General features: G+C 34.1%; 1 protein-coding gene across 1 annotated transcript in view; it reads left to right on the plus strand.

Moving 5' to 3' along the window:
* LOC138693001 (pecanex-like protein 1) overlaps positions 1–21,513 on the plus strand; it is a 78,584-nt gene that overhangs the window by 41,677 nt on the left and 15,394 nt on the right. The window contains exons 5-8 of the mRNA XM_069816499.1: positions 4,290–4,459; positions 9,223–9,335; positions 12,123–12,457; positions 13,434–13,574. Of these exons, the coding sequence (XP_069672600.1) occupies positions 4,290–4,459; positions 9,223–9,335; positions 12,123–12,457; positions 13,434–13,574 (759 nt within the window). The remainder of the gene's footprint in view (positions 1–4,289; positions 4,460–9,222; positions 9,336–12,122; positions 12,458–13,433; positions 13,575–21,513) is intronic.

Genomic DNA, 21,513 nt, shown 5'->3' on the forward strand with positions numbered 1-21,513 from the left:
ATAACTAACCTCTAGTTATAATATGAAACTATTAATTGCAAAACATGTTGTTCCCACCTGAATTCATTACTAGTAGCCTATATTAATTGCAATTTCATATTCCACATAAGTGTTAATCTATTTGTTAATAAAAAATTCAATCACTCAATGTCTCACAATACATTGAAATTTACCATTCATAAAAATCCAAGTCTCATCCAAGAATACTACGGGTTTAGGGTTCTCACGCTCCACATTTCTTATATATTCTCTTAAAAACGAATAACATCACTTTCTCGTACATGTGTATAAGGATCCCCTTTGCTCCATAGAAATTTCATCTCTTTCAAAATTTTTTTCACTGATGATAAGGATACTCTAAATAAATATGTTTCATAATCATCATTCATATGTTCCAGAACTTTTGCTGCTGTTAGTACTTCCCCTGTAACAATAAATGAAAATTATGCCATATTTTTATACATATGACTAATATCAGAATTACATTGCATAAATCAACACAATAATTCCTGTAACTTCCCTACCTTTATGTAACTTGTCATAAATAAATCTCGCAATTGTATCTTTTGTAAAATCATCAGCATCAGTCACTGGATGTTTACGTAGTCTATGTTTTCCTGGTGTCACAAGTGGGGTCCCCTTCTGTGAATTTGTTATCACTTTCTTGGCTGTAGTAAAGCCAAGCTGTAATAACAAACAATAACATAACACTTCTAAAAATTGTTATATCATAAAATTCATGCATGATACCAACATTTACAGCTATATGAATAGAAAATGATCAACATGTTAGGTTGGGTCTACGATAGGTTTAAGTAGGCTAATATTTAGGTAATTCTCCAGAAAAGCTACATCAAAGAAGGCATAATTTTATTTTGTTTAATTGATTTCTGTGATATTTACATAGTGAGGAACACGTGGTTTTAGTGCACAGCCACAAATACTTTCAGCACAAAAATCCTTTGACACTTACCTGTATATTCTAATGCATTGTTGTAGTCCCTCCCTCAAACTTGTTACTAATTACCAATATAACATGTGAGAGGTCCAGGATGAAGAGAAATGGTTAGTTTCCCAGTGGTGCGTCCTCGTCCTCTCGAGTGTTATATCTTAACAAGTACTTTGGGTGGCGTAGCTTTTCTGAAGAAACACCATATTTAATATTACTTAGACCAGTCATGAATAAATTATTCAGCCAGAGTCAACGTTCCTATGCTTTATAGAGTATGTTATATAGTTATTATATAAAACTGAATTATTTTTAAGCACCGTAACAGGCCAACATTCATGTAATATTTGCTGCAATATCAAGTTAATAATTACAATATGACTTGTATTTTCTTCGGCCGATGTGGCATGTAAATTGTGATCTGAACGGTTAATTTAATACCAAAAGAGAAAACTGGACATTTACTTTCGTGCTGTTTGATTATTTGTTCGTCTAATTTGTAAATGTATTTAAGCTATCACCTACTGCACTATTACAGTATCTTAAATGTATTTAGTTTGGCAATATGAAAATCACTGACTTGATTAAACATCTAGGCCTAACCTAAAAATTTGTTTTGTTTGACCACAATCATGAAATTATTAGTGAAAACTCCTAAAACTGAATACCACTTTGAAATGTATGCTTAAGAATACTTACTCCTAATAATTTTCCTATTCTGGTTGTAATTGCTGTCTCCGTTAGCATAATTCATTATCTTCTTTCTTCAACTCATTATACATGTGAACTACAGATTTCTGAAGCGTACTCTGAATGCCACACATTTTCTTCCTTGGAGGAGTCACTGCCACACTATTTCATTTTTTTGACATTGTAATAAAAATCTAAACACGAAAGAAATTCATTAAAATTTGAAATAATATTTCTATCCATTACCCACGTGCATTATCACGCCCAAGTATATTATATTTATTCGTACTTATCTGACTATTCTTGAATTATAACCACAACGCAACATATAAAATAACTATTATGTATTAATATTAATACTAATATTAATTAATTATTAATAAGTTCGAATTTCACTATCTTCCAGTAACCGGCTGAGATATCTAGTACAATTTTAATTTCATGGAACTCCAGTACTGGCAAATATTGTCGATATTTGCCTCAGCTGCCAACATACCAGTTACAAAATCACTACCATTTATAGTATTTGTCAGTATCGAAATTCGAAACGAAGTTGGCAAAAGAAAATTCAACTTTCAAACTAGAAAATCACCATAATCCACTAGCATTTGTAGTAATGGGGGAAAAATGGTTAGGTTTCACCCTTAGGGTATCAAGTTACCTGGTCTTCCCTATATACTGATACCACAAAAATGCGTACTTTAACTAGCCAAGCATCCATGATTAACAAAATTGCATGTTTTGAAGTTCATGTTGTCTTGACAACATTTCATTTTCACTACTCTCAATTCATTTTACAGCTCTACCAAACTAATCAGAACCAACTGCCGGACCCTGTATCTGGTAATAAAGACTCTAACTGTGAACAAATCACCATTGTGATGTAAATTACAACTGGATAACGCTATTATTGAACAAGTTATGCAGATAAATTATTTGAGAGTCACAATATCAAGCTTTGATTTTTGTAGAATATGAAGTAAGGGATCAAACGATTAAAGCATCAAGAGTGTCAGGGTATTTAAATGATTTCATATGGAAAAATAAATATCTAAAAACAAATAAAAAGATGAGTATAGAACACTATTGTAAGACCAATAATGACATATGCAGCAGAAACCAGAGTGGATACAGCAAAAACAAAGCAATTACTTGAAACAACGGAATTGAATATATTGAGAAGAATAATAGGAAAGACAAGAAGAGACAGTGTGAGAAGTAAGGAGATAAGAGAAGAATGTAATATACAAAGAATAGAAGAATGAATTATAAGGAGAAGAGAGGAATGGAAATCACATGTATCAAGAATGGGAGTTGATAGATTGGTAAGGAGAGGAGGACAAAAGGGTATACCTGAGGGAAGACAAGGCATTGGGAGACCAAGAAAAAGATGGCGAGATTCTATGTCTGGTTATTAACAAGCTTCAAACTCATACCAAAGAAGAAGAAATTTCAGTGAAAATAACGTACCCTGATTTTTATTGGGTTACAAGACAAGCAAAATATGTTTAGGGGAAAGAAAAACTGGGTAAAGTGGTTTTAGGAAGAAAGGGTCCAGGGAAAAAAATTATTTTGGAAGTATGTGTCCAGGGAAAGCTTCCTAAGGAAAAATGACCATGAACCGTTGAATTTTGTTTACACACAATATTTAAAAATTAACTGAGCTGAGAAGTATACATTTAAAATAAAATAAAATCGTTTTTGCTCCAAAACGAAATATATTTGATATTTTCATTTTGTATGATTCTGCGATAAGCACGTTGTAATATAATAATATTGAATTGGGCGAACCGTCTATACTTATCTAGTTTATACTTGCCGTCTATACTTATCTAGTTTATATTTGGATTAAACATTAACGTTTTCGGCACTTATGTGCCATTTTCAAATGCATGGAATTGCCTTATTACATGTTCAAATAGATACACCTTATGTGTGTGAAATATATGGTATGTACCCTTGATGATCTACCATCGTTTACAAAATAATATCTAAATTAAATTAGCAAGTGTTTTTAATTTAATTTAGATATTATTTTGTAAACGATGGTAGATCATCAAGGGTACATACCATATATTTCACACACATAAGGTGTATCTATTTGAACATGTAATAAGGCAATTCCATGCATTTGAAAATGGCACATAAGTGCCGAAAACGTTAATGTTTAATCCAAATATAAACTAGATAAGTATAGACGGTTCGCCCAATTCAATATTATTATAAAATATATTTGAACTCTATGCCAAAATTTCACAATGTCGATTTACTGAAAATTGGCTGCAACAATTTTCACTTGATATTTTACATGGTAAACAGTCTTAAATGACTTGCCACAAAAAAGTATTCGGTTTATAGTAATTTTCTATTATTTACTTGCAGCATCTCATATAAGTTGAGAAGATTTTTTAAAACTGAAGGTTGCCGAAAGTTCACAGTTACGAAGAGTAGTTAAATTTCATTGAGGATAACTTCCTTTATTGTTATTATGTTTTGCAGACACAGCAGTGGAAACTGTATGACTGTGAATGAGTGCTTTGTAAGAATATGTTAACGTATAATTTTATGGATATTACTGTTTTTATTTGCTGCGTATAAGTGTAATGAATAAGTATTTGCCATTAATTTACTCCATTTACATTTCTTACAGGCCCTAAGGAACATCATTAATTCGTCATGTGATCAACCAATTGGTTACCCAATCTATGTCTCCCCTCTTACCACATCATATGCTGAGACCAATGAGCAGCTCTGTAGCATTGTTGGAGGTTCATTAAGTCTTGAAGCTATTAAGAAGACTGCTTTGAGATTGTGGAGGAGGTGTGTAAATCATTATTATTTTCTGCTTGGTGTTACACATTTAATAACATGTAATATAAACCAGCTGGGGCTGGAATATATTCCATTTATTCAGTTTTTGTCTACGGGGAGTCCTTCTACTCACTTTGATGGAGAAATTGCAGCAATCAACAGGGCATTAACACGACTTGTGCTTCAAATTAATATGTTAAAAACCGCTGTTATATTTAAGGACTCAATTTCCGCAATCCAAGCCATAGCTTCAGTCAATATTCGTACAAATTCCAGAATTGCAGAAATTCGATCATCCATACACATACTGGTAAACAATATAAAAACTTTTATCTCCAATGGATCCCTGTTCATTGCGGTATTATGGCCAATGAGATTGCAGATTGACAAAGAAAGGAACTAAAATATTACAAGTACCCTTGAAAAAGATATCTTATCGCAGTGCCAAATTGTTCATACAAACATAATTTCAAATCAAAAGTTTAAAGAAATTTCAAGAAAACAGTAATAATAAATCTTGGTCAGTATTGCTTACTGAAAAAGAATATATACCTGATTCTCCTCAACATGATGCAGTAGCAAAATTTCGAATGCTAACTGGCCATGACTGTTTAGCAGCACACCTGTTTAAAATTGCAGTTTTTGATTCACCAAAATGCATCCTGTGTAACCTAGAAGACTCTTTGATAAATTAAGAATATGTACAAAAATGTCCAGCGTTGGTGTCCAATCTTCTGGATTCGAACTCTAAATTATACTGAGAAGCTAGAAGGCAAATGAAGAAGTTCTAAATGCCTGAGCAATAGATGATGCTGTTGTTGCTGCTGCTGCTGACATAAATTGGCTAGCGATTTTTTTAAAATATAGCTACCCCCAATTACATGTATAAAATTAAATAGGCCTAGTTAATAGAAAGTCAGCTGTTCAAATTTATGTAACTTTATTTCTCTCAACTCATATCAAACTGGCTTCAATATTGCGTAATAAAATTCATGTTTTAATTACGAATAATGATATACAATATATATATAGAGAGATGATTCCACTGTGTAGCAACTTATTTTCCGCTATAGTGTGAAGACCAAAGCATTGCTAGCTCTCTCCACACACATCTATATATATCATTTGAACTGGTAATGGAAATTACGGAAAAATGGCTGAACAGATTTTAATGAATGACTCCTCATTTTGTAGCTTGGAACCCAAAGATTTGCAGAAAAATATTAATTTTAAGTGAAATGTCAGTTTTCCTACATAATTTTACTATTTTCCAAAATCCATCTGTCGTCAGTTTTGAGAACTAATGGCTTTCTAGAATAAAACAAAACACACACACTACAATAAGCAATCTTACACGAAGACCATGACCTCTACAGGATTGCCAACATATTTAGAGCAAATCAGAACAAATTCTGTGATGACATAATGACAATAATATGTCGATCTTCATTTGTTTAATTTTTATAACTTCTCTATAATTGGTTATTAAAAACTTTCAAGACTTACTAAAAATAATTTACAGGTCTGATTCTGTGGTGTGTAATGTTCTGAGTACAGCTGTGTATTGAAAACTACGAAACTTGAGGAGGTTTGATGACATCACCATTAAAAGTGAAATATTATTATAGTTAATACCATGATGTGAGTATTTGTTACTAATATACCTATTAATGATACAGCCTATTGATGATATGAAGCTCAAACCTTTAAGTAGACGTAGAGAATATCTTAAATTAGATCTTCATTTCTTTAATTTACTGATTGACGGCTGTATAATATATACAGTATATGTTACTGAAAACTACAAAACTTACACAAGTTAAAATTATTGTTATTAAAAATGGAATATTTTCATAGTTATTAATCAAGTAGTGTGAGTCTTTTTCATAGATTTAATGGCAGTGTGATGTGGATATTTATATGCGTGATTCTCTCCAATATTGTCTGGAGAGAGCGCAAAAATTACAGTTCCTAAGGAAAGACCAAATGGTATTACTTACTGATAAAATAAGAGACATACAAGATTTTGTAGTCTCCAGATCTCTTAGCAGGATAAAATTATTCTATCCTCTACATTTTAAGATAGTTCACGAAACATGCAGCAGCTATACCAAGTTGCTATGTCTATTGTTTGAAAGCATGGCAAACCTGACATTTTCTTAACTCTCACCTACAATCCACAATGACCTGAAATAGCTACTACTGCTTTACTCCCACATGAAAAATCCACTGATCATTCTAACGTTGTTACTTGCGTTTATGCTTTTAAACTCAAAAACTGAAGATAGATAGGTTCAAGAAAAAGTATTTGGCATAAAAAAAACATTCGGTTTACAGCAGAAAGCCGGAGAGAGCAGTCGCGTGTGCACAACTCGCTTACACAGTATAAAGGCTATTGGCCTGAGGAAGAAGAGAAGAATACAGTAAGAGAAGATGGAACATTGGTTACAGAAAGAGACATCAGGAAAGGATAAAGTAAGTGAATTAAGTAGAGAGGAAAGGAATAATAATGCAGGCTTGAATCAAGTAGAAGAAGAAATGAAGAGCCAGGGTTTAGAAAACTTAAGACTAAAAGTAGAAAACATCTGTGAAAAGATAGAAGAGAGAATAACAAATTAAAGAAGAAGATGAGTGACTACGATCTCAAGTTGAGAAAAAATAACTTAATAATTTTCGGGGTCGAAGAAAGGGGCCGGGAAAAAGAGATGGATACTTTTGAGAAAGTGAGAGATTTATGTGAAGTGATCTTTAATATAGAGTTGAGAGACGAACATGTCGACCATACGTACAGATTAGGGAAAGGAAATAAAAGGCGTATCTTCTTGAGCTTTAAGAATACAAAAGTAAGGGCAGTTATTCTGAACAATCTAGGACGGCTCCAGGGTTCAGGAGTGAGGGTGGAAACAGATATGTCATTTGAAGTAAGAAATAGAAGAAAACAGCTACTACCTTATATGAAAGCAGCGAGGGCGAAGGGTCACTTTGCTAAAATGTACGAAGATAAACTGAAAGTGAATGGAAAATGGTATGATCTGGAGTTTTGCCTGAGGAATGAAGATCATCCAGAATTTGGACTAACGAGAAGAACGATAGAGGACAGTGGACATATTTCAACTCTGCAGAGAGAAGCAACGAGAAGACAACAGAGAGTCGATGTTAGCTACATAAGCGGAGGGAAGGAGAAGGAATGGAGGAAGAAAATCATCCCAACTTCAAGGACGGAACAAGTGATTGTCGCAGATCAACACATGGTAACAGAAGTGAATAGTAAGGAGTTCAGGAACCCACATACTGACATACGAGGAAGTATAAAGGTGATGACACAACAAGGAGAAGATAAGTGTAACGTGATCATGCAGCGTAAGCGGATTCCTAGTCTCCATACGATGGCAGTAAGGTTAGCGCACTCCAGAAGGAATGCTGACAATAACAGAACAAGAAACACAGGCACTAGAAAAAGGGCGAGTGGGGATAAAAAGAGAAACCAAGAGTCAGGAAGTGATAGGGAAGAAAGTAGTGAAAAGATTAAGGGTGCGAGTGTAAGTGGAAATCTAGGATGTGAAAGTGAAAGTGTGGGGGGGGAAATAAAAGAGGAATAGAAGAAGAAGAAAGAAATAGAAAGAAAGACAGAGGTAGAAATAAAGCAGAGACGAACAGTAAAGACAGGTCAGAACCTGCGACAGCTGAGGATATAGCAAAGGTGTTAGATATGGTTAAAAAATGTGGGGATGTGATCAAAAAGTGCTAGTAAAGGGAAATTGTAAATTATAGAGAAGTATAGGGGAGAGAGAAATTGTATAAGCTGATGTGTAGAGATAAGTATAAGTATTTATAGGAAGTGAGACGAGTGTGAAAGGATTAGGTGTAAGTGGAATAATGAGAAAGTGAAAGTGAGCGCAAATAGGAATGAGTGAAAATAGTGAAAAAGGGTTAAGAGAAATGAACAAGTGACAGCATAAAATTAGTACTAACATTTGAACATTGGAACAGTAAATGAATATAAGAGAAAGATAGGAGAAAAGGTCAAAGAACAAATAGGGCAAATAATTCAATATGATAATTTATAGAGAATAAGTGAAATTGAAATTTTAGTGAATAGTAGTTAGAGGAAAAAGGGGGTTTGAAAGGCATATATAATTTTAGATATATTAGGATTAATGATCAAATAGAGAATAGCAAATGAAATGTAGGAGAAATACTGAAGGGGATATTGAACAAGTAATAAAAAAAAAAGGTACATAGTGTAATTGGGAGTATTTGTGTAGACGTGCACTGCAAATAATGTGTTACTGTAATATGTTAATGGTGGCACCGGATACAGAAATGTGAGGTACACCATTATATGTAAAGAAGTGCTGTGACCAAATATATCATATCATTTAAATAAAAAAACCATTCAGAGAGCGTATGTTTCATTGTTATGGAAGCAAATAACTTTTAAAATGACTGGTAGGCCTATTCTTCATTGAAAATAAATCTGAAAAATTTTAATTTGAACTTCTAATGAACTTAGTTTGCAGCATTTGCCGCACAAGCCACTAGTATTATATAATTGTAGATTTGAGGCCTTTAACCAATTCAGTATGGTGTAGATAGTGAATGAAAAATTTCGCGACCACCAATTTCGCGATTTTTTGAGAAAAATATTTACTGTAATTATTGAATATTGAAAAATATTTTTCAGCGATATATTTACTTCACACTTTTCACATGTACTAAACCCTGCTTAATGGCTAATAATATGCAATAATCTAAATGAATGATGTTCACAGAGTGCGGAGACGGTGTGGTGAGGGATGTTCCAGTGGAGGATCAGTGCCCCAAGATGATGGAGGTTTTGGAAATGAAGGGGTTTACGCCATGACTGCCTGCAACATCCACTCAGGTCTGTTACATGCTTCAGTTTATAACATACTCCATTTAACATTATAGTTCTCTACAATTTTTTTTACACTTAATGGAAAACAGGCATGAATTTTATTTTCTGTCGAGATTTTAGTGAGAAATATTATTCATCTTGATTACACAACTTTTAACACTGTATCACTTCGGAATATGTACGATAAGAACTTTCTTGTGTTAAATTTTAACGTACCATGTTAACATGTTTCGACCTATTTTGGGTCATCTTCAGAACTGGTCGTTGTTGGTCTTGGCACCTCTTGTTTCCTGTGAGGGTGCGTTCGTAGTATAGAGTCAAAGAGTGTATGTGTTTTGAAATTGAGTTGTGTGTTGAGAATATTGTTGGGGTGTGTTTTCGTGTGTCTGTATATTTCATATTGTTCTAGTGTGTTGAGTTTCTGGCTTTTTGGTTGGATGTGCAGTATTTCCATGTCTATGTTGATGTCTCTGTAGGTGTGGTTGGCATTTGTGATGTGTTCTGCATATGTGGAGGTGTTTTGTAATTTTGTTATGGCTGTGATTTGTTCTTTGTAACGTGTTTGAAATGATCTGCCTGTCTGTCCTATGTAGAAGTTGTTGCAGGTGTTACAGAGTGACACATCAGAACACATCACAGCCATAACAAAATTACAAAACACCTCCACATATGCAGAACACATCACAAATGCCAACCACACCTACAGAGACATCATCACAGACATGGAAATACTGTACATCCAACCAAAAAGCCAGAAACTCAACACACTAGAACAATATGAAATATACAGACACACGAAAACACACCCCAACGATATTCTCAGCACACAACTCAATTTCAAAACACATACACTCTTTGACTCTACACTACGAATGCATCCTCACAGGAAACAAGAGGCGCCAAGACCAACAACGACCAGTTCTGAAGATGACCCAAAATAGGTCGAAACATGTTAACAAGGTACGTTAAAATTTAACACAAGAAAGTTCTTATTATACATATTCCGAAATATTATTTGTAATTAAATGTCATACTATGTATTCAAAAACTTAAATTTTATGTTATTTTTAATAAAAATGCAAAAATATCACGTGACTCAAACACCATGATATTTATGTGACATCAAAACATAGTATGGCAGCTATTTTTGAGTTTGATGCAGTGAAACAGTCTTTGCTTTGCTTTTTCTTTCCTATCAATTGCTTATTTGTCATCTGATGTGGAAATTTACTATGACATTTACCTTTGCAGAAAAGTTTGACACAAAAATCTTGTGTGTGTTGTATTTGGTCATGATGCAATAACACATTGCTCGGATTGCCTCTGTTTTGGACGTATTTTCACTTCACAATGCACTTGGCATTTTAGCACTTCACTAGGATGTATTCAACAGCATTATTCTCAATCTCATTATCATTACCTGAAATTCACTACATAATTCAGGCATAAAATGTGCACAAAATGAAAGCTAATCGCAGACTTTTTCTCCAAGAAATAGTGTGTGTGTGTATCCAATGCCTACCCACTTCACTTGCGTGATTCGGGTTCCGCATATTGCAGATAGATGGCAGAACTGTGACCCATTTTCTAATTGTACAACACTTCGGCGGGTCACACTATACATGTGTATTATCTGTGGAGAGTTATGTCGTGTACTAGGGTGAGTGTATGTGTAAGTGTAATGTCTGGAATGAGTGATGAAGATGAAGATGAGGAAGGGAGAAGGGAAACCTGGTGCCGGCACATAGCCTACTCCTGTCGAATAGCACCAAGGGGCCGCCAGGCTTAATGTCCAAGAAATAGTGTAGATAGTGTTCTAATAAAGGTGCATTCAGTGTAGTCAATAATAATCATTCTGTTGTTTATTTTATATCCTATTTAAGCAAACAGTAGATTTCTTTATCGTAAGTTTACAAACATGAATAAAATAAATTACGAGACATGTCCATTATGATTTTACATTATTTAAGATAATTGTTAAAAATTAAATATATCGTTTATGTGGGTATTTTGCCCTTCAATTGTCTAGGGAACAATGGAATGTGTCCTTAACACTGCTACATTTATTATATGCCTAAATACAGTAATTTTTATGGTTTCCCGGTATTACTGTTTTCCTGTATTTATCATTTTTGTTCCCTGTTCCCCTAAAAAACGATGGATCGAGGTTTCACTGTAATATGCAGAAAGCCTGGTTCATTGATAGTTTCAGAAATACAGTAAACCCTTGAATTAATGGACCTTGGGAGCAAGGAGTTGTCAGTACGTTAAATCAAATTGCGAATTTTTAAAATCAGTATTTTTTTTAATATAACACTATAATTTGAATATATTAATGTTATATGTTAAATATAAATACATTTTATCTCACTGCACACAACATGCTTCAGCTGGTGACCAATCAATGATGATTGCATGGCTCAAAATTACATCACCGTGTCACACAGGACTACATTTTATATAACTACATAAAGTGTGCTTCCACTGGCAACTAAAATAATAATAATAATAATAATAATAATAATAATAATAATAATAATAATAATAATAATAATAATAATATACTAAAATTAAAAAATATAATAATAAAAATGTCCGAAAACATTGTCCATTAAGTTGAAGTCCATTGAATCCAGTTCCATTAAATCGAGGATTTACTGTATTAACAGAGGCAAAAAAAACCGTACAAAATATGAAAGAATATTAATATTTTTACGAAATATGAAAATTTTACCAAAACATTATGAAATATGAAATGTTTTACTTTAATTGCATTTTGCACATTATGTTCAGGTTATGCAGCCCACCCCTCCAGTGGGCACAACACGTCAGGTAGTCAGTCAATGGACAGCTGTCAGATAGGAGGGAGTATGGGAAGAGGAGGCTCTCTAGGACGTGGTGGCTCACTTGGAGGCAACAGAGGTAGCATAGCCTCTGTAGGGAAACCGTCATCTTCAACCTTGGCTAGTCTCGCAGGACTCTTATCTGCAGCTGAATCAGGAGCAAAAGCAGAAAGTTCATTCAGTCAGGGCAGTATGGGAAGTCACAAAAGAGAAGAAAAAGAAACTGAAACTATGGAAAGTAACAACCACGTAGCAGAAAAGGAACCTGTTTTTCAAAGAGTGCGAGTAAGTTCATATAATCATTTACAATGTAAGTTACAAATTAAAAATCTAAATAAATAAAATTACTATCAGTCAGAGAGAAAAATCGATGTTATGAAGGTGATGCATACTTTCTCATTACAAATTTTGTGCGTTTCATAACAATTCGCTTCTCTTTTGTCACAAGTCAGTTTCGACCAAGCAGGATGGCTCATTGTTAATGCACTGGACTCGCATTCCAGAGGTCACAGGTTCGATCCCTAGTGTCGACTAATCAGATCGAGGTTTTTCTGTGGTTTTCCACGACTGAATGTAACTAATTTTCAGTTAAACAAAAGGCAAACATCGGATTGGACCCCAATTATTACGAAATAATAGATACAGTACGACAGCAACAAGTATTCCCATTAATAAACTACAGACAATCACAATATGACCTTCAAGTTAAAGCGAGTGTAAATAAAAGAAGGTAACAAATATCAATTTTGTTAATATAACATCTTGAGCTACATTTACAGCTCTTCTTTCCGAATTCTTCCAACTGGCCATGATGTCATTTTTTCGAATGTGTCTGTTGTTTTTCCCATAGCTTAATTACTAAATATGTTGCAAGATTGTAAAATATCATTTAATTTCAAGAGTTTAAAACTTTCATTGGTTAGAATGCACTTTCTATAAATGGAAAGATCTTACTTCTTTTATTCTCTTATTTTTAACCTTTACTTACGTTCTATTTATTTTTTATTTATTTATTTACTAATTTAGTTAAAACAAACAACAAGAATAATATTACTTGTACAATACAATTTAATAATGGCAATATTTAGTGTAATACATAACTAGTCAGCGATATATGCAATGGAGGGGGAAGGGAACTGGCCACCCTACCCCAAATCTCCTGGCCCAATTGCCTCATGAGTGATGCCTTGTTAGTGTCACTTGTGTGGTCCAGACCTGTCTTTGGACAGTAGACTAAACAATGTCAATATTTTAATTGTAGATTCAAGATCCAAATCAAGTATTTGATGCAATTAATCTTGGTCGCCGAATTGATGTGGTCTGGCCCGATGAGAAGATGAGAGCTCGTGGGGGACGTTCTCATTGGCGAGACTGGTTGCCAGAGAAGGGTATGGAAGGACAGGTAAGCTTCATTTTGTTGCTTCAGTATTGATTTTATGAGGAAAACAGTATACAGTGGAACATTGGTTGCCAAGTTACTGTTGAATAATTATAGTATATTTGTGCATTTTGAATTTTATTAAATAATGAACACCTAACAAAATACCCCTTACTTCTCGTGAAAAACAACTGAATAGACTACAGTGGACTATAGTGGACTTTATGTTGTCAGCAAACAGCTGGATACATTAAGCAGATTGATTGATTGATTGAATTTTATTAAATATTACAGTATATTCGCGTATGTACTCAACATGCTTGCTTCATGTCGACATGATATCTTACCTGTAAATGACGTCATAGCAGATACTGTGTTAGTCCTCTTTAATATAACAAAGTTTTATTAACAAATTGTATCAAAACACGTGACATCTCTTGTACTTCGGATGTGGCAAGCAATTGAGGATGGGAAGTGAGTGAAAATTGTTGCAGGTTTTCATTAATTATGTAACAATGTAAAATACTCACTTTGAAATAAAATAGATAGAAAACTCTTTTATTTTCTCTTCAGTTTACATATAGGTTTGTCTTTATCTTTTACACCCACCGAATTACTGACATTTAACAATGTTATGTGTAAGTGTGACTCATAATTTGTATCTAACCCAAGATCATAGATAAACATTATTCAATTCTAAAAAGTCCTGATATGCCTGTATAATCAGTCTTCTTAATGTATCGAGCTGTTTGCTGACAACCTAAAGTCCACTATAGTCCACTGTAGTCTATTCAGTTGTTGTTTTTCACGTGAAATGAGGGGTATTTTGATAGGTGTTCATTATAGATGGCTCTTGCTAGTAGCCAGAGTTGGGGTGTAGTCAATATATTCTGCAGGGCTGTGTCTTCTGCAACTGGTACTGATGATTATAATTTATTTCTTTTGTGGTTTATGGATGGACAGTATAAAAGAATGTGTTCCAGATCTTCATCATGACGCTAAATAACCTAGTTGTTGATACAGTGTCGTAAATTAACCCAATAAAATAAAAATAAATATTCATCATCATTATTACACCACAGATAAGTAGGATTATCAGAAATAATGTGAAATCAGTGTAATTGTGTGACAATATGACCTGTTCTGGCTCTTGTTAAAAATGTTTGAATATGTCTGGACAAGTTTTTGTACATTTCCAGGTCATTTGGTTTCTTTTGTACAGACTGTAAAATTTTTCCTTTGTCAGAAGAGAGCAATTGTTGATCCATAGGTTTATAAAATGAGACTTTACTGAAGCAAAAGCACTGGATAGAGATATCACTTCAGGAGGTCTTGGTTGCAAATATATTGCCTGTTTTGCAATATTATCGACTTTCTCGTTTCCAAGTATACCACAATGACTAGGTATCCATTGAAATGTTATTTCCTTGTGGAGTTTTTTTAGTTTATTTAGTTGTTTCTGAATTGGAATAATTCTATGTGCATATAGGTTTGGTACATATTTAATTATATTAAATAAGCCCCCTTGGAGTCGGTAAGTATGCAAATAGATTTTTCAGAAATTTGAGTTACACACTGAAGAGCAGCATCAATAGCTAGCAATTCAGTGTCAAGACTGGAGGAGGATGAACATGGTATGAAATAACTTTATTGGTATTTTGGAATATAATACCCTGCTTCTGATGTCCCATTATTAGGATTTAGAGATCCATCTGTATAAATTTGAAGGTGATTGCTTTGCACACAAAATCCATTTCCTGTATACACTTGGGACTTTGTCCTTGTTCGAAAACGAATAATAACTAATATTTTCATTTTTCCTGGTAGTATTAGTCCAGCCGTAAACACTGCAAGAAGGCATTGTTGCCGCAAATAAACATCAGTCAGTCAGGAATAATTAAACAGTATGCACATCAATTTCACTCAGTCAGTCAGTAATATTACAGTATAATTAAACAGCTGAATATGTTTTGTATGCACACCACAAGCTCACTCACTCACAGCCACAGCAATAAATAACACTGAACTCTTCTGCATGCGTTTTTCACAGCCAAAACCAACAATAACACTGAAATGTTAGCTGCTGGCTGTCTTACCACCGAGGGTGACAAGCCATGCTTATCTCACAGTGACATCATTACAGCGAACAACTGCTGCTTTAGTGCCTTGTAGATTGAGAATGGTGTCGTATTTCGAGTTGCAGTCTTCAATACTGCTATGAGCTACACATCCTCTACATCAGCGTTTCCCAAAGTGTGGGTCGCGACCCCCAGGGAGAGGTTGTATAAGGGATTGGGAGGGGTCGCGAGATTATTTACAAAATAAGTAAAAAAGTTTCTTATTAACATTTTTTTATATTTACAAACACAAACAATATTGAACATAATAAAAAATGTTTCAGTAGTTAAAAAGTAAAAAATAATTAACCCTTCTCCGGGCAACCAGGGTCTGTCGGGCCCTGGCACTACTATTTTTGTGAATAAAATTAAAACTATAATTTCTACCTACTTGAAATTTCATGACTTTGTTAATTTCTGTGTTTTTTATAGTTAGGGAGAAGGAAAATATTGTAATATTTTGCACAAATGTTCTGGAACACTTTTACTTCTTTAAAGTGTTAACCGGGCATGCAGGGTCTATTGTACCATAGTATATTTAATTGGTTTTTCTCACTTCGTAACGAGGTTTCACTCTCTCAACCCATTCAGTGATAATCTGACGGCAACAGAATGTTGACAAAATTATTTCCGAAGCTCAACAACAATGACATTAAAAAAAATGTACCAATTATACATTATAATAAATATAAATGTCATTGTGAAGTTATGCTAGCCATAATACGGTGTAGTTTATAATAGAAAGAGGGACAATCTCTCACCTTTACTTTATTTTTATGTAGGAGTATTATTGTTATGGAAGAGTCGAGGAAAGTCAAAGAAACAAAGGTATGGTCTTTAGATGTTACAGTATATTTGAATGCATCTTAGTTATGCTGTTGTACTGAAGAGTTGTAATTAGGTCAAATATTCTGACAGACTCAGCGTAAGTACTTGTGTGAAGAATCCATTCAGGATTTGTTTATAGAACCTGACCTAAGAAAAGATGATTCTAGCTACGATCCAGACGGTAATGCCGATAATAGCAAATCTGATCATCAGAGTGAAGCATCAGAAGTTACTAATCATTTAGAGCCACCATATGACCCTGAAACCCATCACGATGAGGATCTATCTATCAATGAGAAAAGCAGTTATCACCAATGTGATCCACAAGAGGTTAGTTTCGACCGTCTAGAACTAGGATATGGGGGGAAGCATTTGTTCAAACTGGTAATTTCTTTGGTAAAGATGGCACCATGTGGAACTCTCAGCCTTTTCCGACAGGCCGAGCTAGGGTTCACAATATTATCGAAGGGTCAATAAATAAAGTCACTCTTTCACCTGGGAAATCTATTGATGCCTTCAATCTTTATACTGATTCAATTATAAGTGACATAGATAATCAAAAGGCTGAGCGGCTGTATTTAGAAAGAAATGTTGCACACCTGTGGAAGTGTTGTAACGACACTGAATTGCTGCCATTTTTCGGTCTACTAGTAACTGCAGGACACATCAAAGCAAATTACACTAATTATGACATTCCATGGAGCAGCTTGTATGGTGTTCCAGTGTTTAGAGCGACCATGGGTCTCAAGAGATTCAAATCTTTGTTAGCGTTTACTTGATGACAAAACAACAAGATCCATTTGCCGTGAGAAGGATAAGTTTGCCCTGGTTATAGATGTCTGGGAAAATGTTAATTTGAATTTAAAAAAAATATTAGGCCTATAATCCTTATACTGATACAAAGGTTGATGGGCAAATTATTCCATTCCATGGTAGATGTCCTTTCAAGGAATACATGCCATCAAAACCTAACAAATATAGCATGAAGGTATGGTGGGCTTGTGACTCCAAAACCTTCTATCCCCTAAATGGTGTGCCATACACCGGAAAAGAAAACTGTGTAAGGGTACACTCTGGAGTAGGTCGAAGGGTTGTAGAAACACTGTCTTATCAAAGAACAAACAGGAATGTAACTTGTGATAACTACTTTACTGACAAAGAACTCACTGAGAATCTCCTCAGTAATGGTCTCACCTTAGTTGGAACAGTACACATAAATATGTATATTCATCTCTCCTGAGTTTCAGCCAAATAAAAGACGGCCAGAGTGTTCATCCATCTTCGGATTTACAAAATATGTAACATTGGTTTCAATGTACCAAAACCAAATAAGGCAATTGTTGTTCTTTCTGCACTGCACCACACACAAACCATTTCGGAAGAAGAAAAGAAACCACAAATTATTCTTCACTGTAATAGCACAAAAGGAGATACTGACACACTCGATCATTAGTGAATGCATATGGGTGCAAGAGACGTACAAATCGCTGGCCATTTGCATTTTTATGAATCTTTTAGATGTATGTGAAATTACTGCATTTGCTGTGTGGATGAGCCTTCATCCTTCGTGGAATCTTGGAAAACAGAACAATAGGAGGTTGTTCCTTGTAGCTGTTGCTGGAAGTCTCATCCAACCTCAAATTGAAAGAAGATCTAGACTAGGACTTCAGAAAAAACTGTAATGACCATTGGTCCTTTCATGCCAAGAGGTAGTAGGCCTCTACATCAACTGCGCCCCAACTACAGGAGAGCACTAAAAGGTGTCATATGTATCAGTATGAAAAAAGGCGCAAACAGAAACAAAGCTGTGACAATTGTGGCCAATCTGTGTGTAATGAGAACAGTGAAGTGACCCGTGTGAGTAAAATCTGTAAGAATGATGATGAGTGATGACGTGTGAGAGTGATGACGTGTGAGTTTGAGAGTGATGAGTGAGTTTGTGAGAGTAATGACGTGTAAGTGTGAGACTGATGATGTGAGAGTGTGAGTGATAACGTGTGAGCACGTGAGAGTGATGATGTGTGAGAGTGATGACGTGTGAGTGTGTGAGAGTAATGACGTGTGGGAGTGTGTGTGTGCTAGAAATGAGAAAATCTAAAATTTGTGTAAATGTATGTGAGTTTTACGATGAAAGTAAAAAAAATTGTAGATCATACACTAAACATGTTTTTTTTATCGCATGAAAACCTACTAAAATTATATCATTTATGTATATTATTATGGATACATTGGTCACTATAATAATATCATTATTAAAGAAGATTAATATTGTGTACAAGAAAATGATTTTCTTCTGTCATTGTATTAAAATGGCATGTGGGTCCGACGGACCCTCCTTGCCCATCAACGTTACAAAAGTAGGTTGCCCGGAGAAGGGTTAATGTGCCTGTTTTTCAGAAAGTAGCTTCTCAAATCTTTTTTGTTTCTTTTTTTTTTTTTATTTAACACCTGCCACATTTACAATCTGTCTACAATAGACAATAAGTAAATATTATAAAAGAATATGACATGAGTGAAGATGTTATCCCATGACAACACTCCAAAAGAAAAATAACAATGTTTCAAATAGCTGTAGTAAAAATGAATGGAAGGTCAAGAGCATTGGTCCTTTTAAGTCTTCTTATTATTTGACTGTTATCCAGCAAATTTAATGCATAATGATTGGGATGTTGATTTAATCGGTGCAGGTATTTTTACTGAACTTAGAGATTTCTTCTTTCACAGTTGAAATGTTTAGGTCATGATGAATGACATCATTATGGACATACCGTGGTGCAGTGACAATGGAACGTAAAGTTTTAGACTGATACCTCTGCAGTATTTCAATGTTTGAGTTGCTAGCAGTTCCCCACAGCTGAATGCCGTATGTCCAGATTGGTTTTAGTACGACTTTATAAACAAGAAGTTTATTTTCTAATGACAGTTTTGACTTAGGTCCCAATAACCAATAGATTTTTGATGTTTTCAAATTTAATTCTCTACGTTTAGTTTCAATATATTTACGCCATGTTAATCGGTGATCTAAATGCATACCTGAATATTTAAGATCGTCTGCTTCGTGAAGTTCTTTGTTGTAAAGTGTTACAGGAGGACAGTTTTCAGTTCTGGTTCCAAAAGCTTCTCAAATCTGGACTCAGCATTCCATACACACAATGATATCATTTTAAAATTCAAGGAAAATTTTAAGAATTGCGTATTTTTACAAGCTCGAGGTATTCTTGCATTCTTTTGATCCAAAATTGGTCTACACTTTGCGAAAAAATTCTAATTTAAACATTCCATTTCTAGGTATATGTTTAATTGGGATTTTCCTTCATATTTTCTGGAATTACCAGTTGAAAGCAACTGCCTAAAAATGGATTCATAATCTTTGTGATAGTCGTAATTGTTTTGAGTTTCTTCCAGAATGTACTCAAAAATTTGTTCATTAAAACTGTGGAAACTTGGTTGCATGTCCGCAAAAACACAGTATTTGTCTTATCATATGTAACAAAATTTTCTATGAGCTCTTTAATACACTGGAATGAATCAAATATATTTTTGTCAAATGATATTGACCAGAAATCAAGTTTCTTTGTAAACAAGTTAATTTTATCTCTGGTTGTTATAATGTTAACATCTTGGCCTTGCAAACTATTATTCAAAATGCGTTCAGTCCATTTTTATGAAAGGACTTTACCCACTGGTCTACAGACTGAGCTTGTTTTCAAGTGATATACAAGTGGCGTTGTTTTGGAAGAAAAGAAACTTAAAATATAATGATAGAAAAAAAAAATCATATGTAATATATGAATAAATAATAAAAATGGCCAAATGGACTGAGCGAGTTTTGGGACCACATTCTTCAATTGGGAAATAGGTTTGCATATATTCAGATTTCTCGTCTTGTATATTGAAAGTCAGGCAAAACTCTTTTCAACACGTTACCCCAAGAAAGCCATCTTCTGTGTGATAAAGAATATTTTCATATAATGAACCCATGCCTTCAGAAATTTTGCTGAAAATACGAGTTTGCAACACCCTTCTTGTGATGGAATTTACCACTTTGCATTGAACTAGTGCTGCAGTGCCATAGTGGTAATAGTTTGTAGTACTAGAAATGATGTTTACCTAATATTTCGTGTAATTGTTGCACCATATATAATTCAGTTTGGTCATACTTTGGATGGTATTCATTGATTTTGAGAAAAATTATCATTATTTTCGATTTTACAAGGATTTATAATTTTCGAATGAGGTTTAATACTGGTACGGAAAGGGAGGTGGGGGGGTCGCAAAAGAAAGTCTCGACCAAAAGTGGGTTGCTCTACTTTATATGAAAAAATATTTGTTTGGTTCAGCACTCCTTTAATTTGATCAGAAAAATTCGTAATATTTAATTTTTTTCTAATTAATCCTATATTAGTCCAGTAAAGTACATATATTCAGCAATATAACTACTGTTTTTGTCATCTAAACTTGCCTTTGTAAGACTTTTCATCTTTTTCAGAAGCTTAACATGAGAGAGAGGAATAACAGAAAGAGTACATTTCACTTTACATTCTCTCAGTTCCTGTTGTAAAATGTTTCTACCCACACATTGTTGTCATGGCTTTCGGTATTATCACAGTATAAGTATACATACAGTAAGGAAACTCTGTGTTAATAGAGCTATGACAACATGTTAGCTGAGCATCACTAATGTGACTGGTGGCGAATAACTATAACTAAATGCTCACTGTATCTGTTAACTTGGAAAAATAAATAAACACATCACAAAATATGTAATCTATATTAATAATAAATCTGTAACCGAAATTTTTCTGGTACTTTTCGCTTTTCCAAAAATAATTGGTGTTAACATGTCTAATTAACCATCCTGTAACTGAAAATCGCTTTTTTGAAATTTTTGTTTGTATGTCTGTCTGTCTGGATGTTTGTTACCTTTTCACACAATAATGGCTGAACTGACTTATATGAAAGTTGAAATATAAATTAAGTTCGTTGTAACTTAGATTTTAGGCTATATAGCATTCAAA

The sequence above is a fragment of the Periplaneta americana genome, chromosome 17 (assembly GCF_040183065.1).
Source record: "Periplaneta americana isolate PAMFEO1 chromosome 17, P.americana_PAMFEO1_priV1, whole genome shotgun sequence".
In the NCBI taxonomy this organism is placed as follows: domain Eukaryota; kingdom Metazoa; phylum Arthropoda; class Insecta; order Blattodea; family Blattidae; genus Periplaneta; species Periplaneta americana.